The 16,412-nt window shown below is 35.9% G+C and overlaps 1 protein-coding gene and 1 long non-coding RNA gene across 4 annotated transcripts; one reads left to right on the plus strand and one right to left on the minus strand.

The window, feature by feature from the left end:
• Positions 1-8,179: 8,179 nt before the first annotated feature.
• LOC138889126 (uncharacterized) lies at positions 8,180-15,225 on the minus strand. 3 transcript variants are annotated; one of them, XR_011406699.1, is made up of 3 exons: positions 15,122-15,225; positions 14,868-14,977; positions 8,180-14,161 (listed from the first exon to the last, which is right to left on the minus strand). It is a non-coding gene; the product is annotated as an uncharacterized lncRNA (long non-coding RNA). The 3 variants fall into 3 exon arrangements; XR_011406700.1 differs by lacking the exon at positions 15,122-15,225 and having other exon boundaries at positions 8,180-11,212; positions 14,868-15,092; XR_011406698.1 differs by lacking the exon at positions 15,122-15,225 and having other exon boundaries at positions 14,868-15,092.
• On the plus strand, positions 8,684-11,753 carry LOC104218443 (disease resistance protein RPP13-like). The gene is made up of 2 exons (XM_009768939.2): positions 8,684-11,335; positions 11,591-11,753. The coding sequence occupies exon 1, from the start codon at positions 8,684-8,686 to the stop codon at positions 11,276-11,278; it is 2,595 nt and encodes an 864-aa protein (XP_009767241.1). The 3' UTR covers positions 11,279-11,335; positions 11,591-11,753.
• Positions 15,226-16,412: the final 1,187 nt, after the last annotated feature.

Genomic DNA, 16,412 nt, shown 5'->3' on the forward strand with positions numbered 1-16,412 from the left:
GACCGTGCTAGAACCACGGGATTCGAGGGTGCCTAACACCTTCCCTCGGGTCAACAGAATTCCTTACTTAGAATTTCTGGTTCGCAGACTTCATTTGGAAAGTCGAATATTTTCCTCGATTTGGGATTCAAGATAAACCGGTGACTTGGGACACCAAAAGCCAAACCTTTCCCAAGTGGCGACTCTGAATTAAATAAATAATCCCATTTCGAATATTGTCACTTAAATTGGAAAAACTCCCCTCGCGCATTTAACCCTTCGGGGCGGGCGCGCAAAAAGGAGGTGTGGCAGCCGCGTGGCAAAACAGTGCGGTCCGCGCAGGTTGAACTTGGATAAGCCCAGCTTCTGAACTCTCCTGCGCGGCCGCGTGACAGAACAGTGCGGACCGCGCAGGGCCTTTTGATCCCCCCCCCTTCAGTTGTCTTTTGTCACTCGGCAGATTTCACTCCTTTTTTGAGCCGATCTTTAGTATTTGTCATCTTGTCGCTCAAACCTGCAATCAAGTGTCATTTGTAAGTATTTTGGGACTATTATATGGCAATAAATGCACAAAGCTCGGGTAAGAATGGGTATAAAAAACATGCAGAAATCGCAGTTATCAATAACCTGCCCTAATCATGGTTTTTACCAGTGATCTTCCTCCGGCGTGATTTCCACAATGCCCCTCGTGTATTTTTCTCATTACATATTCCGTCTGTGAAGGCCCGAGGCACCTTGCTAAGGGACCACCGAACATTTTTCAATAAGCTTGCCTTGCTTTAAACAATATCGAACCGCCTTTTTCTCAAGCGCGTGAGCTTTTTCTTGTCTTCGGGGACGGTTCCATACTGCAAAGAAAGCAACAATCTCGTTCCTCCAATCCCAGGTTAAGTTATTAAAATTTACCTCATTTTTTTCTGGATCAAGCACTAAATAAAACAAATGAATTACGGAAGCATTTTCATTGCTTGCCACGTCTACTGCAGATGCGAGATTGGCTAGGGCGTCCTCCTCGATATTTTCATCTCTTGATATTGGCATAACTTTCCAGGTTTGGAATTGCCTGATCAGATCCCATACCTTCTCTAAGTATGCATCCGTGCTTCCCTGGCCGTATAAGTCCCCAGCATTTGATTAACTACGAGCTATTAATGCTGAGTTCTCGTGCTAGTTCTAAACCTGCAATCACAGCTTCATACTCTGCCTCATTGTTAGTTATTGAATGACATTTAATGGCTTGTCGAATGGTTTCACCCGTAGGTGGTGCCAAAACAATTCCCAAGCCTGCACCCTTCACATTAGATGAACCATCAGTAAATAAGGTCCAAATTCCCAGATTAGATCCGTTGAACACTTGTAATTCTTTTTCTGCTTCCAATTGCATTCATTGGCTAAAATCAGCCACAAAATCTGCTAACACTTGAGATTTTATCGCGGTTCTAGGCTGGTATGCGATATCATTCTTAATTCTATAGCCCATTTGGCTAACCTACCTGACAACTCATGCTTATGTAATATATTGCGTAATGGATAAACAATTACTACAGCGATAGGATGACATTGAAATAAGGTCTTAATTTCTAGATGTCATGATTAATGCAAGTGCTAGCTTTTCTAACTGAGGATACCGCGTCTCCGTATCTAATAAAGATTTACTGACATAATAGATCGGAGATTGTTTACCTTGGTCTTCATAGACTAAAACAGCATTTACCGCTACTTCTGAGATAGCAAGGTAGATGAGCAATCTTTCCCAGCCTTTGGTTTTACGAGTAATGGCGGATTTGGCAGGCATGTCTTCAAATTTTTGAGTGCATGCTGACATTCCTCAGTCCATTCGAACTTATCTTGCTTTTTAAGAGCTGAAAAGAACTTAAAGCACTTTTCTAATGATTTAGAAATGAATCTCCCCAAGGTTGCAATTCTTTCTATCAACCTCTGCACTTCTTTTTTACTTGTAAGCATGTCAGGAATTTATTCAATGGTCTTAATTTGTGCGGGATTCACTTCAATACCACGATTAGAAACAAGAAAATCCAAAAACTTACTTGATGCAACACCGAATGCACATTTTTCGGATTTCATATTTAATTTTCGCAAAATCTCAAACGTATCAGACAAGTGCGATATATGATCCCCTAAATGTTGAGTTTTAACGAGCGTGTCATCTATGTAGACCTCCATTGTTTTTCCCAAATGTTCTTGGAACATTTTGGTCACTAGTCTTTGATATGTTGCACCAGCATTTTTGAGACCAAAAGGCATTACTTTATAACAGTAAGTCCCCCGGTCTATTATAAATGAAGTTTTTTCTTCATCTATTGGATCCATTTTGATCTGATTATATCCTGAATACGCATCTAAAAAGCTTAACAATTCATGTCCTGCAGTAGCATCAATTAGTTGGTCTATATGTGGTAATGAAAAAGAATCTTTAGGACAAGCTTTGTTAAGGTCTGTGTAATCTACAAAAACTTGACACTTACCATTCTTCTTCGGTACCATAACAGTATTGGCTAACCAATTAGGATACTTTACCTCACAGATAGACCCAATCTTTAGTAATTTTTGAACCTCATCTTGAATCACCTAATTTTTTAAGGTTCATTACTTTCTCTTCTTTTGTTTGACAGGGGGATACGATGGGTCTTCATTTAATTTGTGAGTCATTACCTCCGGTGGTATTCCTGTCATATCAGAGTGGGACCAAGCAAAACAATCCACGTCAGTTTTTAAAAATTCAATCAACTTACCTTTCATGTCTTGGCTTAGATTGGCCCCTACGTAGACTTTCCTTTTAGGTCATTGTGCAAATAATATTACAGCTTCCAGTTCTTCAATCGTTGTTCAGATATTTTCATTTTCCTCTGGTTCTTGAATGGCATCTGGCCTTGAGTCCACGTCTGTTCGTCCTTGTTCAGTTGAGGTTTGTGTTGTGGTACCCTCAACTGGATTCTATAATTGCTATTTTTCTTCGTTTCCCGTACTTGAATCTGCTATAGAGTTGATGCTCCTGGATGTATGTTGATCCCCACGGATTTGACATATTCCCCATGGTGATGGAAATTAATAACTTGGTGTAAGGTTGACGAAACGACATCCATCTCGTGGATCCATGGTCTCCCAAGGATCATATTGTAAGCCATCTCCATATCTACCACCTGAAACTTTGTATCCTTGACAACTCCTTCTGCGAATATTGTAAGTATTAACTCCCATTTCGCCACTACACTGGAATTGTCAAATCCAGACAGAGTATGCGCCTTTGGTATTAATTTATCTTCGGCTTGCATCTCACGTAGTACTCTTAGCAAAATAATGTTCACGGAACTACCTAGATCAATCAAAACTCGTTTCACATTAGTATCATGTACAAGTAGAGATATACCAGTGCATCGTTATGTGGGGATAATACGCTATCTGTATCTGCATCATCAAACGTAATGCTTTCTTCCTCTAAGACATGTCGCACCCGCTTCACGTGGGTAATTGTGACTTTGGAAACTTTATTGGTTGTTGTGTACGTCACACCGTTGATGTCTTCACCTCACTTATCACATTAACGGTCCTTTTAGGAGAAGGTGGTTTTGGGGGCTCCTGTCTATTCTTCATATATGCTTGATTACCTCTCTCACTGAATAATTCAGTGAGATACCCTTGCTTTAATAGATGATCAACTTTACCTTGCAGCAACCTACAGTCTGCCGTTTTATGCCCGTGATCATAGTGAAATTCGCACCAGTGATCAGGGTTGCGCCTGTTTGGGTTCGATCTCATTTCTTTTGGCCACCGCACCTTATCACACATGCTTCTTAAAATAGCTACGAGCTCGGAAGTGCTTACATTAAAATTATAACCGCCAAACCTTGCTTTCAAATTTCTATCATCATCCCGTGACTCTCGCGCGTTTCGATCTTTCCCAAATCTTGATGACGAGCCCGACTCTCTATTCCTCGACCTATGATCGTACCTTAGATTGTCCTGTTTTGACCGTGAATCTTTTCCTACTGGACCCATATATGGTTCGTACATGTTTTTACCAGACCTTTTTTCAGTTTCCGCCCGTCTCGAACTCACCTTTTCTTCTTTTTGAGATCGTGAGATAATATCCTTTTCTATCCTTAGTTTCGTGTTGTACCTGTTGTAAACGTCATTCCACGTTGTTGCTGGGAATTCACGAAGACTTTCCTTGAGTCGCCTCGTGGCTTCAGAGCTTTTTCCATTCAAAATACTAGTGAAGGCTATAGCTCCCCAATTGTTAGGTACTCACGGTAACGTCATTCTTTCACGCTGGAACCTATCCACGAACTCTCTAAGCAATTCTGAGTCCCCTTGCTTGATTTTAAAAATATCTTCCATTCTTTTTTCGACTTTTTGAGCTCCCAAGTGTGCTTTGATAAATGAATGTGCAAGCTCAACAAAAGAATTTATGGAATTTTCAGGTAAAAGAGAATACCATGTTAATGCTCCCTTAGTGAGTGTTTCACTGAATTTTTTGACCAATACTGATTCAATTTCTTGTTTGGTCAAGTCGTTGCCTTTTACGCCTGTTGTGAATGCAGTCACGTGGTCTCGTGGATCAGTTGTTCCATCGTATTTTGGAATATCGGGCATTTTGAATTTCTTTGGAATTGGGAGGGGAGCAGCACTTGGCTTCCAAGGTTGTTGTGAATATTTATCCATATCTATCCCTTTGATTACAGGCGGTACTTCAGGTATTTGCTCTATGCGGTCACTTTGCTCCTTGAGCTGTTTCTGCAATGTTAGTACTAAATTTTGTAAATCAGAATTGACTAAGTTACCTGGTTCTCCTTCTCGTGACTTGCTGGGGATTCCACCACTACCTGAATTAGCAAGCCCAGAACGAGGGTTCTCCAAAGTGTTATTATTTGGAGTGGGTATTGGTGGTGCAATGGATAATTGGCTGACAAAGGCCTCAAAAGCTTTATTGACCTGTTGAGCGATTAGCTTGTAAAGCTTCATTGATAGCTTCATCATTTTCGAATTGAGCATTTCTATTTGCATGAGATCCATCAGGAGTACCTTCTCGAGATCGTCGAGGGGAGCTTTGTGGAGAAGGGATTGGGATGTGATCATCCTGTGGATTCTCCTGGAGTTGTTGGTTTCCTTGGTTTCCTTGGGTGTTGTCATTGATGTTCGACATAGTTGATGCAACAAAAAGGTTAGGCTAAGAAAGAGTAAATTATCAGATTCCCGGTAACGGAACCAATTTGTTTAACCAAAAAGTGGAATTTCAGTCAAAACTTTAATTTAGAAGAACACGGGTTACTGATAATCAAAACTGAATAAAGGAAGTGATTTTGCTAACAATAAGATAGACAGAAGAAAACAAAGTAAACCAGTATATTCAGATGATCTTTCGTGTCCTTACAAATGATCTATTCTCTCCTTTTTATAGCTATCTTAAAGATATACGTTTTGCCTTTGTTATAATTAGGTCATTATAGACAATTAAAGGCATTAAATACTACGTTACATAATCATTATAATTTAATACAGATTCTCTAATGTTTTTAATATTTATTGCTTATTAAATATTGTATATGTACTCTCTTATGCTGTCATATTCATTCTCCTTGATTTTTGAGTATAAATAGGTACGAGCGTTGAGTCTTTTGAATAATTGCTCGTGCCTCTACTTGTACCTTCTGCTCGTATCTATTGCAACTCATGCCTCTTTGCCAATCATCACTCTTTGACCAGCCTTCGTGTCATGACACGTCATCTTCCAATCACTTCAATATGTAAACTCGATTTTCCCAATACAGATGCATTTCAGTAACACTTGATAAGAAAGTGATCATACAACTCATTATTTAAAGTTAATAAAAATAGAGCACTTCATATTTAACTCAAGATTACATCCCATAAAAGAATCGCAAATATTTCTAGACATCTTTTAAAGAAAATTCTAAAAAAGTCTTAAAAGTATATATATAAAAACTATATATTTATATGTCGGTTTGGTTCGGATTTTTTCACTCAATACCAAACCAAATCAAACCAAACCTAGTCGGGTTTTTTCATCGGTTTGGTTTGACTTTTCGGTTTGGTGCGGTTTTTCGGTTCGGTTTGTACACCCTTACATTTATATCGTTCGACAAATGAGCATATACATACGCAAACCAAACAAAATGATGAATTAGAATTACACCTTAACTATGTAACCAAAATGTTTAGAAGAAACAAGAATCTGCTTGGGTTGTTTCACAGAAGTAACTCGGAATATTCGATTTATTGACTTTGTGAAATTTCATACTCAAATGATACAGAAATATGATAAACTTATTAGTCTTTGTCGTTACTTATGATGTAAGTAATAATGGAAGGTATACTTTTCTAAAGTTATGAAATACACTACAAAAATGAAAAATTGTGTGATAACGTAATCTTGAAAAATACAGAGTTATGCACCCCACCAAATACTAACTTAATACGTAATGATCAAGAAGAAAACATAGAAATTTATTAATTTAAATTTTCCATGGAAAGGGAAAAGTTTATAACAATATCAATTGGTGTAGAAACTTGTAACAAATTTGATTGATTAGAACAAGAATATATTTCTATTAAACGCTACACTTTACGGCTGGATTATTATCTAACTAAAATCTGTTCCAAAAAAAATATGATATCTTTCGAAATTTGTAGATAATTTAACTTAAACTTCTAATCTTACTCTCAATGAGAAGCTTTTATAGCTACACTAATAATCTGACATATTTAACACTACAAGTTTCATAAGAGTTACAGTCACACAAATGTTATACTAGTTTGTTTAGCACACAATTTTTAAATTTATTTCTTAAATTTCGTGTCTAATCAAATAAATTCACATAAATTAAAATGGAGGGAGTATCTAATAAGCAAAAAAAAAGGATCACGATAGGAAAAATACACAACAAAAGCTACTATAAGAAACATGTGAAAAAATAAAATATAATCCAAATAAAAGGGGGAGTTGAGATAAACCAAGAAGAGAGATTCTTCTTTTTCTTCAGGGCTCTGGTTTTTTTTCTACGGAGTGAGCATAAACTAGAGATATGTTTCTACTTGGTCATATTCAATACGTTCACAATGTACTAGTACAAGAAGTTGAAATTATATTATTTTCATAATCAAAGATAAATTATATATAATCTTGTGTAATAATCATACTGATGGCGTGTCCAATCTCCATCTTAAATTATGAATATAAACTTTATGATTTGATCTTATGTGTATAAGCTAAAATTTATACATCAAATCATATTTATATACGGACACATACAAAATTATGATCTATTCAATGCAAAGAAACTTTATTAAATTTGAATAAAAATTATTTCATAATGAATACTATATCTAAACTCATAGGAGTAGTTATGTATCCCAACAAGAGTTACTCTGAACAGTAGACTTTGTGGAATTTCATCTCCTTTTAGGGTTGATTATTACAGAAATTAATATGATAAAAGCTGTCTTTGGTTAGCTAAAATAGGGCTGAACTTGAAAATCCTTAGGGTATTATCACCTTTAGTCCGGGCCAAAAACTATTTACATTTTGTAGCAAAAAAAGTGTATAAAACTTGTATAGTTTTTGTATATAACATACAGAATGTGTATATATATATATATATATATATATATATATATATATATACACAAAAGATATACGAATTTTATACATTCTTTCGGCTATTATTTTTACAGCGACTATACAATGTCATTTTTCCAAACCCCCTTATGCCGTATTTGTCATTGCCTTTTGAAAATCGTTATGCTATCTTTATCTTTACCTTTTGAGAATAAATATGCCTTTAGAAAATAGGAACTTTGAAATTCTCTTGCCTTGTCTAATGAGGCGCAGTTCAATTTCGTTGCTCTAATTTTTCTTTCATTTTCATCCATTGGTGTTGACATACATATAAAGGTTGTTTCTAAAACACAATATTTTTTTGTTGTTTCTAAAACACGTTACTCCTCCTATTACCACTTACAACAACAACAAACCTATTGTAATCCCGGACCTTATTCCTACTTGTGAGGGTAGAGTGTACGCAGAGCTTACTCCTACTTGTGAAGGCCTCCTATCTATTACCACTTGCTCCAGCGATATCATAAAAATTCTGATAATTTGTTGGATGAAGTTGAGAAAGAATCAACTTGTATCAAGTAAAGAGTTGTTAATAGTAGTATATAAGATGGAAGGTATACTTCACTAAAGGTACGAAATACACTTAAAAAAATGCAAAATACATAGTGATGCACTCCACCAAATATTAACTTAATACGTAATGATCAAGATGAAAACAGAGACTTTTACTAATTCAAACCTTTAGTACCTACTGGTGTAGAAACTTGTAACAAATTTGATTGGTTAGGACAAGAAGATACTTCTACTCAATAATAAAGGCCACCGCGTATTTGTTCTTGCCTAGATTATGCAACCAAACTTACAATAAACTTTCCTTCTTTTTGTTGTTAATTTATTCTCTTTACTGCTTCTGTCTATATATATATATATATATATATATATATCATTCTCCAGCTTTCTTCAAATAGCTTCAATACAATATCAATTGAAAACCAGCTTAATCTCTTCCAGTATCTTGTATCTCTCTTTCTATAGCTTTCTTCCAATATCTTCTATACAGCCCTCTTTTTCAAGCTCTGATTAAAGAGAAAACCAAGACTCCTGAAGATGGTTGACGCATTTGTGTCATTTGCAGTTGAAAAACTGGGCGACTTTCTCATACAAGAAGTTGCATTGCGCATAAGTCTGAGACAGGATGTGCAGTGGCTGAGAAATGAGCTGCTATTCATGCAATCTTTCCTCAAAGATGCAGAACAAAAGCAAAATGAAGATAAAAGAGTTCAACAATGGGTATTTGAAATCAACTCTATTGCTAATGACGCTGTCGCTATACTGGAGACTTACATCTCCATGGCAGAAGAATCTGATGACCATGGATTTGCTAGTCGTCTTAAGGCTTGCGCTTGCATATGTAGGAAGGAGACCAAATTCTACAACATCAGCAAGGAGATCCAATCCCTCAAGAAGCGAGTCATGGATATCTCTCGCAAACGGGAGACATATGGTATTAGAGACATCAATAATGCAGGAGAAGGGACAAGTAATCAGTCCGCCATGGTTAGAACATTGAGGAGAACTACCTCCTATATAGATGACGATCATATTTTTGTTGGCTTTCGGGATGTTGTAGAAAGCTTGCTAGCTGAACTTCTCAAAGCAGAGCCTCGCCGAAGTGTCATCTCCATTTATGGTATGGGCGGGTTAGGCAAGACCACTCTTGCAAGAAACCTCTACAACTCTCCAACTGTAGTCTCTAGCTTCCAAACACGCACTTGGATATGTGTTTCTCAAGAGTACAACACCATGGATCTCCTTAGGAATATCATAAAATCTATCCAAGGTCGTACAAAGGAAAGTCTGGATTTGTTGGAAAAGATGACAGAGGCGGATCTAGAAATTCACCTTCGAGGCCTATTGCAAGAATGCAAATACCTTCTGGTGGTTGATGATGTATGGCAGAAAGAGGCATGGGAAAGTTTGAAAAGAGCCTTCCCAGATAGCAAGAATGGCAGCAAAGTTATTATTACCACACGCAAAGAGGATGTTGCTAAAAGAGCAGATGATAAAGGTTTTGTCTATAAACTTCGCTTCCTTAGAGAAGAAGAGAGTTGGGACCTCTTTTGCAGGAAACTACTTGATGTTCAGGCAATGGTCCCAGCAATGGGAAGGTTAGCTAGAGATATGGTGGACAAGTGTGGAGGCTTACCTCTTGCAATTGTTGTATTAAGCGGGCTACTTTCGCATAAAAGGGGGCTACAAGAATGGCAAAAGGTGAAGGCACAACTTTGGCGGCATATGAAAGATGACTCTATTGAAATCTCCTACATACTATCACTGAGCTACAATGATTTGTCAACTGTACTCAAGCAATGTTTTCTTTACTTTGGTATTTTTCCAGAAGATCATTTGATCTATGTTGACAACATAGTCTGGTCGTGGATGGCCGAAGGATTCATACCAGAAGGAGAAGAAAAAACAGAGGATGTAGCTGAGCGCTTCCTGAATGAGCTAATAAGACGAAGCTTGATTCAAGTGGTAGGTACAAGTTGGAAAACAGATGTTAGATGCAAGATGCACGATCTACTTCGGGATCTTGCCGTGCAAAAGGCATTGGAGGTAAAATTATTTGACATTTATGATCCAAGAAAGCATTCCATATCCTCCTTATGTGTCAGACACATCATTCATGGTCAAGCACAAAGGTACCTCTCACTTGATCTTTCTAACTTGAAGTTAAGGTCAATTATGTTCCTTGATCGAGATTTTTTTAAGATGGATCTTATAAAGTTTCATGATGTCTTCCAACATATATATGTGTTATACTTGGAGATTGGTTCTGGCGCTATACTACCTGATGCCATAGGAAGTTTGTACCACCTCAAGTTCTTAAGCTTGAGAGGTATCCGTGATCTTCCCTCCTCCATCGGCCGGCTCATAAATTTACAGACACTTCGTGTCTTGAATGACTATAGACACTTATGCCAACTACCCCCGGAAACAGCTAACCTAATAAATCTAAGACATATAGTTGCGTTGTATTCAAGACCTCTGCAACTTAGCAAACTCACAAGTCTTCAAGTTCTTAAATACAGTTGTTGTGATCAGTGGAGAGATATTGATCCCGTTGATTTAGTCAATCTTCAAGAATTAGGCATGTATGATATTGTGAATACTTACTCCCTAAATAACATTGGCAGCTTGAAAAACCTTAGCTCTCTCATGTTGCGTTGTAAAGTTGATGAATCATTCCCAACCCTTGAATATCTTCGTTCTAGTCAAAAGCTCGACAAATTGTGGTTAGAGGGGAGAATAGAAAAATTTCCTCTCTTGGGCTATTTTCCAAATTCCATCACAATGATGGTCCTTTGGAAGTCAGAACTAATGGAGGATCCAATGCCTATTTTGGGAATGTTGCCAAATCTAAGGGATCTTGATTTAGTAGGAGCTTATGAAGGAAAAGAAATTACCTGCAGTAATAACAGCTTTTATCAACTAGAATTTCTTCGTCTTGATGGTCTTCAGAAGCTAGAAAGATGGCATTTATCCACAAGTTCCATGCCTCGCATTAAAGGTTTTGGTATCCATGATTGTTCAAAGCTGAAGGAGATTCCCCAGAGAATGAAAGACGTCGCTATCCTGGAGAAGTTGAAGGGCATCGATCAAGAGTTTGGCGAACATTACAGAGTCACTAGTTTAGGATGAAGCTTTTCAAGCATATATGATGTCTTATCAATTTCGACCTCTTTCACAATAGCAGAGGTACATACAAATGGAATTAAGTTATATATACTGACGATATAAAGATTATTTTCTATTATTAATGTAGTTTAACCTGTTGTAACCTTTTATCAACATAACATTTCTGTTGGAATTAAGTTATATATACTGACGATGCAAACCATTTTCTATTGTGATCAATTATTCCGTCACTTGATACTGTCATGGTCATTTTTAGGTAATATTTTTTTTGCCTTTTCTCGAATACTAATTACTAAATTGTTTCTCACAATTAAGGTGAAACAGGAGAAATTAAATGGCAGATGCGGCATCTTTTTGCAAGCACAGAAGCATTTCAAGACCTTCGCATCGATGAGAGATTGCCCAACCTTCAGCATTTTATTTTTTGTTTTCTTTTTGTGAGTATTTGGAATTGGTTTGAAGAGAATTGTGTTTGGATTGTTGTTGATTTTGTATTTTGAGAGTTTTAATTTCTTTGTTCCAAAACAAGACATGTTTAGAAAAGAAAACAGAACACCTGTTTTCAGAAAACAAACAAAAACAATTTGCCTACAGCTTGTTGCTGTAATAACTAAGTACTATAAATAAGCATGAGATTTAAGGTTCGAGTTTCTGAAAGGAATTCTTCAATTGTTATATTATGCAAGAATATGATTGTTGAATGTCCTGCTTGTTTGAATTAGTAAAGAAGTTTTAATTCATATTTATTATTTGAGAAGGAAATAATAAGAAGATGAACCATCATGTTTTACTCTGGATAAAAATTCCAGTGTGTTACAGTTAAATGTCATTTGATTTCTTTGATCTTGAAAATGCAGAATATCATAGAGATAAATCAAGATAATGCATTTTTTAGGATGTCATGGGCTTAAATAAATGGTCACTGTACTCAAAAAAGGATCTTCTGTGGTTTTAATTGTTCAACTGTTAAGTTGCCTATCCATATTTTAAGATAATGCTTTATGTAAAAGTTCCAACATACTATATTCCCACCTGATGCCATAGGCAATTTGGTCCATCTCCAAGTTCTTAGATCAGGTACTAACATGACTGAACTACCACCCTCCATTGGCAGAATCAAAAGACTACAGTTCAGTATGCTTCAAGATAACTAACTTCATTAACTTAAGACATTAAATTTAGTGCAAGTTACACATTTGGCTGGTCGGCCAATAATAATTACATTTGCTAGCCAAATATGCAAAATATATGTATAAAAGATGTATATTATATGTATATTATACATTAATAAAATATATATTTTGCCAGCTATTATTTTTGAGAGCGGAAAACTCTAGAGTCTACAGACACTTAAATAAATTCATTATGATCAGTGGAAAAATGTTGACAATGTTGGTTTGGTCAATCTTCAAGAACTAGTTGTGAGAGGTATTAGGAAATCTTACTCCATAATACTTGGGAGAAAGGGGCCAGAGACACCCACTCTATTATTCAACTGCTAGCAACTCATCACTAATATCACTGGAAAGAACTTTACTCAGAAAACTTGAAAGTGACCGTATATAACTTAAAACCAGAGAAAGGAAAACCTACATCAATTTGCAAATCAGCAGAAGAGAGAAGAGAGAGAGAAATCTGCTATTATTGAACTCTTCACATTTCACATTATTTAGTAGGTAAGTCCAAAAGTATTCTCTGGAATGGACTTCATGCACTCTTTCATCATCTCAAAATGTGACTTGAAAGAATGTCTTGGATTTATAGTTGCAGGTACATACAGGTATATTAAGGAGTACAAAACTTCTCCTTTTTCAGACTTCCAATAAAAAATTTAACTTACATACATTCGACAGTGTAAAGGATTTTATACTATCAAATGTACTGATAGTGTAGAAAATTTATAGTTATTTTTAATTACAGCTTTTCGGTAGTCTCAGTTGCCAAAACTTCCAGAACTACACTGACCTGATTCCTTTATAGCCAAGGATATGTAGGCAATCTCGGAAGCAAGGTTCGGTCAAGCTTTTTCAAAATGCTTCTTACGGAGTACCAAACGGGCAAAAATTATTCATGATTGCTCACTTTATCTTTGCCCGAAAACTCTTCATGTTCTCGAGCAAAGAGGGTCAGCTGTGAGCACATAATTTTTGCCCCATGTATAATTTACTCCTAAAACAAACCAAAAATAATCTTAATTGCTTTATAAAATTTTAGAAAATTTTCTTTATTTTTAAGTGATTTTGCTTGGCATTTATTTTGCATTTTACATGCGTTTAGAAATACGTAAAAATCATAAAAGGGAGGGGTCAAAAATATTTAGTCTTATTAACATTTCATACTTTGTGGCATCATTAGCATCTAGTCGCATGTTAGTTGCATTCATAAAGTAAAAGTCCTAAAAAATACATTTAGCCATTCTTCTTTCTTTTCACATTTGTAGTTTCAATTAGTTAATCAATTTGTTAATGCAAATAAGTTAATTAGTTTAATTTTAGGTTGAAACAAATGAAGAGATTAAAGTTGCAAATTAGGTTTGATGTGTTTGTTTAATTAAAAGTGGTTAATTGTGCAAAGAGCCAAAAGGAGGTGTGACAGTTACAAAAAGAATGGAGGTGTTGTTATCCTTGAGAGACTGAATCAAAAGGAATGGGATTTGCATCATCGCTATCCTGTTTTCTGAACACTCTGATGCTCCTTCCTCAAGAGCTTTCGATAGATTTTTGAACAATGCATTATAGTAGTGCCCATGATGAAACTTAACATCACATATACCACCTTCTTCAAAAGGGAAAATCTATACTGTCCAAACTAGTAAAAGGAAAGCTCTACACCTGAGAGCAATAAAAACCAGCCTACTTGAACTGAAAATATCATCCTCCTACAAAACTGGGGAAACACTTAGTATATACCACCCCTCTAGAGAATGGGAAACATTCAATATTTCTGAACAAAGCATTTAGAACAATAGTTAACAAAAACATACCGTGGCATATACATAGCGACTCACCTTGCTGTCAACTTCATCGCGAGTCACATTCGAAGTTAATATGCAATTAACATCAACTTAATACAACTCTATGAAATAGGAAAACATAGAGTAGTAATCTCAAAACGCATAAATTCATAACTCATTCACAAATTTGGTTCTCCCAGTATTTAAAATGTTTTCGAAACTTAAATAGAAGAGATAATTTCGGGGACCTCCTCTCAGGCATCTTTCTCAGGTTTACCTCGCTTATTTGAAGTCTTTTTGTAACAATTCTTTTTATTTATTTAATTTTATTTTATTATAATTTTTTACTGTTTAATTAATTAGGCATTTTTCTGAAAAAAAACTCCGCTACAATAAAATTGATATGAACATTAGGAAAGAATAGAGATTTGAGGAAAGGTTCTTTCACATTTGAATATATATTCAAAGTGGTAAAACTCTTCAAATGTCTTAAGGAGCATCTATTTAAAAAATGCCCAAAGGTGTCTTGACAAAGTTGCTGTTAGAATCTCAAACATTAATAACACAACAGTAATGGTAGATCAATGATGTACCAAATTAACCGAAGTACGTAACTCAAAGGAGTCGAAGTTTGCATACCTGTGCGATATCTTCTTTGTAGACGACAACGATCTCAAAAAATCCTCAAAATTGGAAGACGGCGGTAGCGGTGCGGTCAGACACCATTACGCCACCGAAGCCGGCGGATCCTCCATTGGCAGAGATTAACGTTAAGTTTAGAAAGGGCAAATTAGTCATGTTATAGTTTTTATAGTCAAATAAATAAATAAAAAGAATTATTACAAAAAGACTCAAAATAAGAGAGATCAGTCATCAGTGTTATAGAGCTAAACCTGAGGATGTCTTCGATATTATTCTCCTAAATAGAATATCTTCTTTTTTTTTTAATTTCCAGTATTTTGTTCATTTATTGTTTGGAAACAAATGTTATTGAGACTTTTACTATACAGAATCAAAGATGTCTTCTTATCAATACTTGTGCAGAGAAAGCCCAAAGCCAACAACAAGAGTAAAGGGTAATTGTAGTTACTGTGACCCTATTTACTTTTTAATCTATTTAGAAAAAAGAATAATCCCTTTTAGTATTTAAAAATAATTTAACTTTAAATTTTTTATTTTATACTTAATGACATTGCTTTATAGTCATATAAATGAAATAGATGAAGCCCTCTGAGCTGCCTAATATATTCCATTATAATTTTAATATGTATTTTTTTTCAAATAAACAATTTAATCTTTTGAAAGGTACTATAACAATGATCGAAACTAACAATAATACCAAGGCTTTTTCTCTCTAGCTTTCTCTCACTAAGACACTCCTTCATCATGAATGATTCTCTTATAGCTGCCCAGCTAATTCCACCTAAACCACCGGATATTACTAACTCTTCTAAAAGCTCGTCATCATCAATGGCAAATTTGGAGCAGACTACTTTCAAAGAAAAGCTTCTCCTGAACGAAGGAGTAATAGACTTTGATATGGACCACTGTCGAAAACTCAACATGAGTCTTCCCCTTCACAACTAACAACTCAAACAATCAGTGTTCCAAAAGGAATCAAAAATATCTACCTAACAGAAGAAGACATACAATGGCTCCACTTCCCTTGGAAACATTCTCTCATCATAAAGCTACTCGGAAAAAGAATTGTCCACGCTATCTCAAAACAAAAATCCAAGATTTGTGGAAACCTTCAGAACCTTTCCCACTAATAGAATTAGGTTCACATTTTTATATCGTAAAATTCACAAAGGAAAAAGGCATAAACAGTGTCCTAAAGAATGGCCCATGATTTATCAATGTTCACTACCTATCCATCAGACGCTGGGAACCAAACTTCGTTGCATCAGAGGCAAAGCCAATAACATCTGCAGTCTGGGTAAGGCTTCCCCATCTACCAACAGAGTTCTACGATGGATCATTCCTTCAAAAAATTGGAAATTCTATTGGAACCTTGCTAAAGGTCGATGCCTGCACAAGTGCTACTCTTAGAGGGCGTTATGCCCGTTTGTGCATTCAAGTGCCATTGAAAGACCCTATCTCCACATGTATCAAAATTGGATCTCACATTTAAATTGGGTCGCTTAAGAGAGTGGGTTTAACTGTTGCGAGAGTGAATGCGAG

The sequence above is a fragment of the Nicotiana sylvestris genome, chromosome 4 (genome assembly GCF_000393655.2).
Source record: "Nicotiana sylvestris chromosome 4, ASM39365v2, whole genome shotgun sequence".
Classification (NCBI taxonomy): domain Eukaryota; kingdom Viridiplantae; phylum Streptophyta; class Magnoliopsida; order Solanales; family Solanaceae; genus Nicotiana; species Nicotiana sylvestris.

Excerpts from the sequence above, each read along its gene's own strand:
- LOC104218443 (XM_009768939.2), top strand. The coding sequence starts at position 8,684 with ATGGTTGACGCATTTGTGTCATTTGCAGTTGAAAAACTGGGCGACTTT.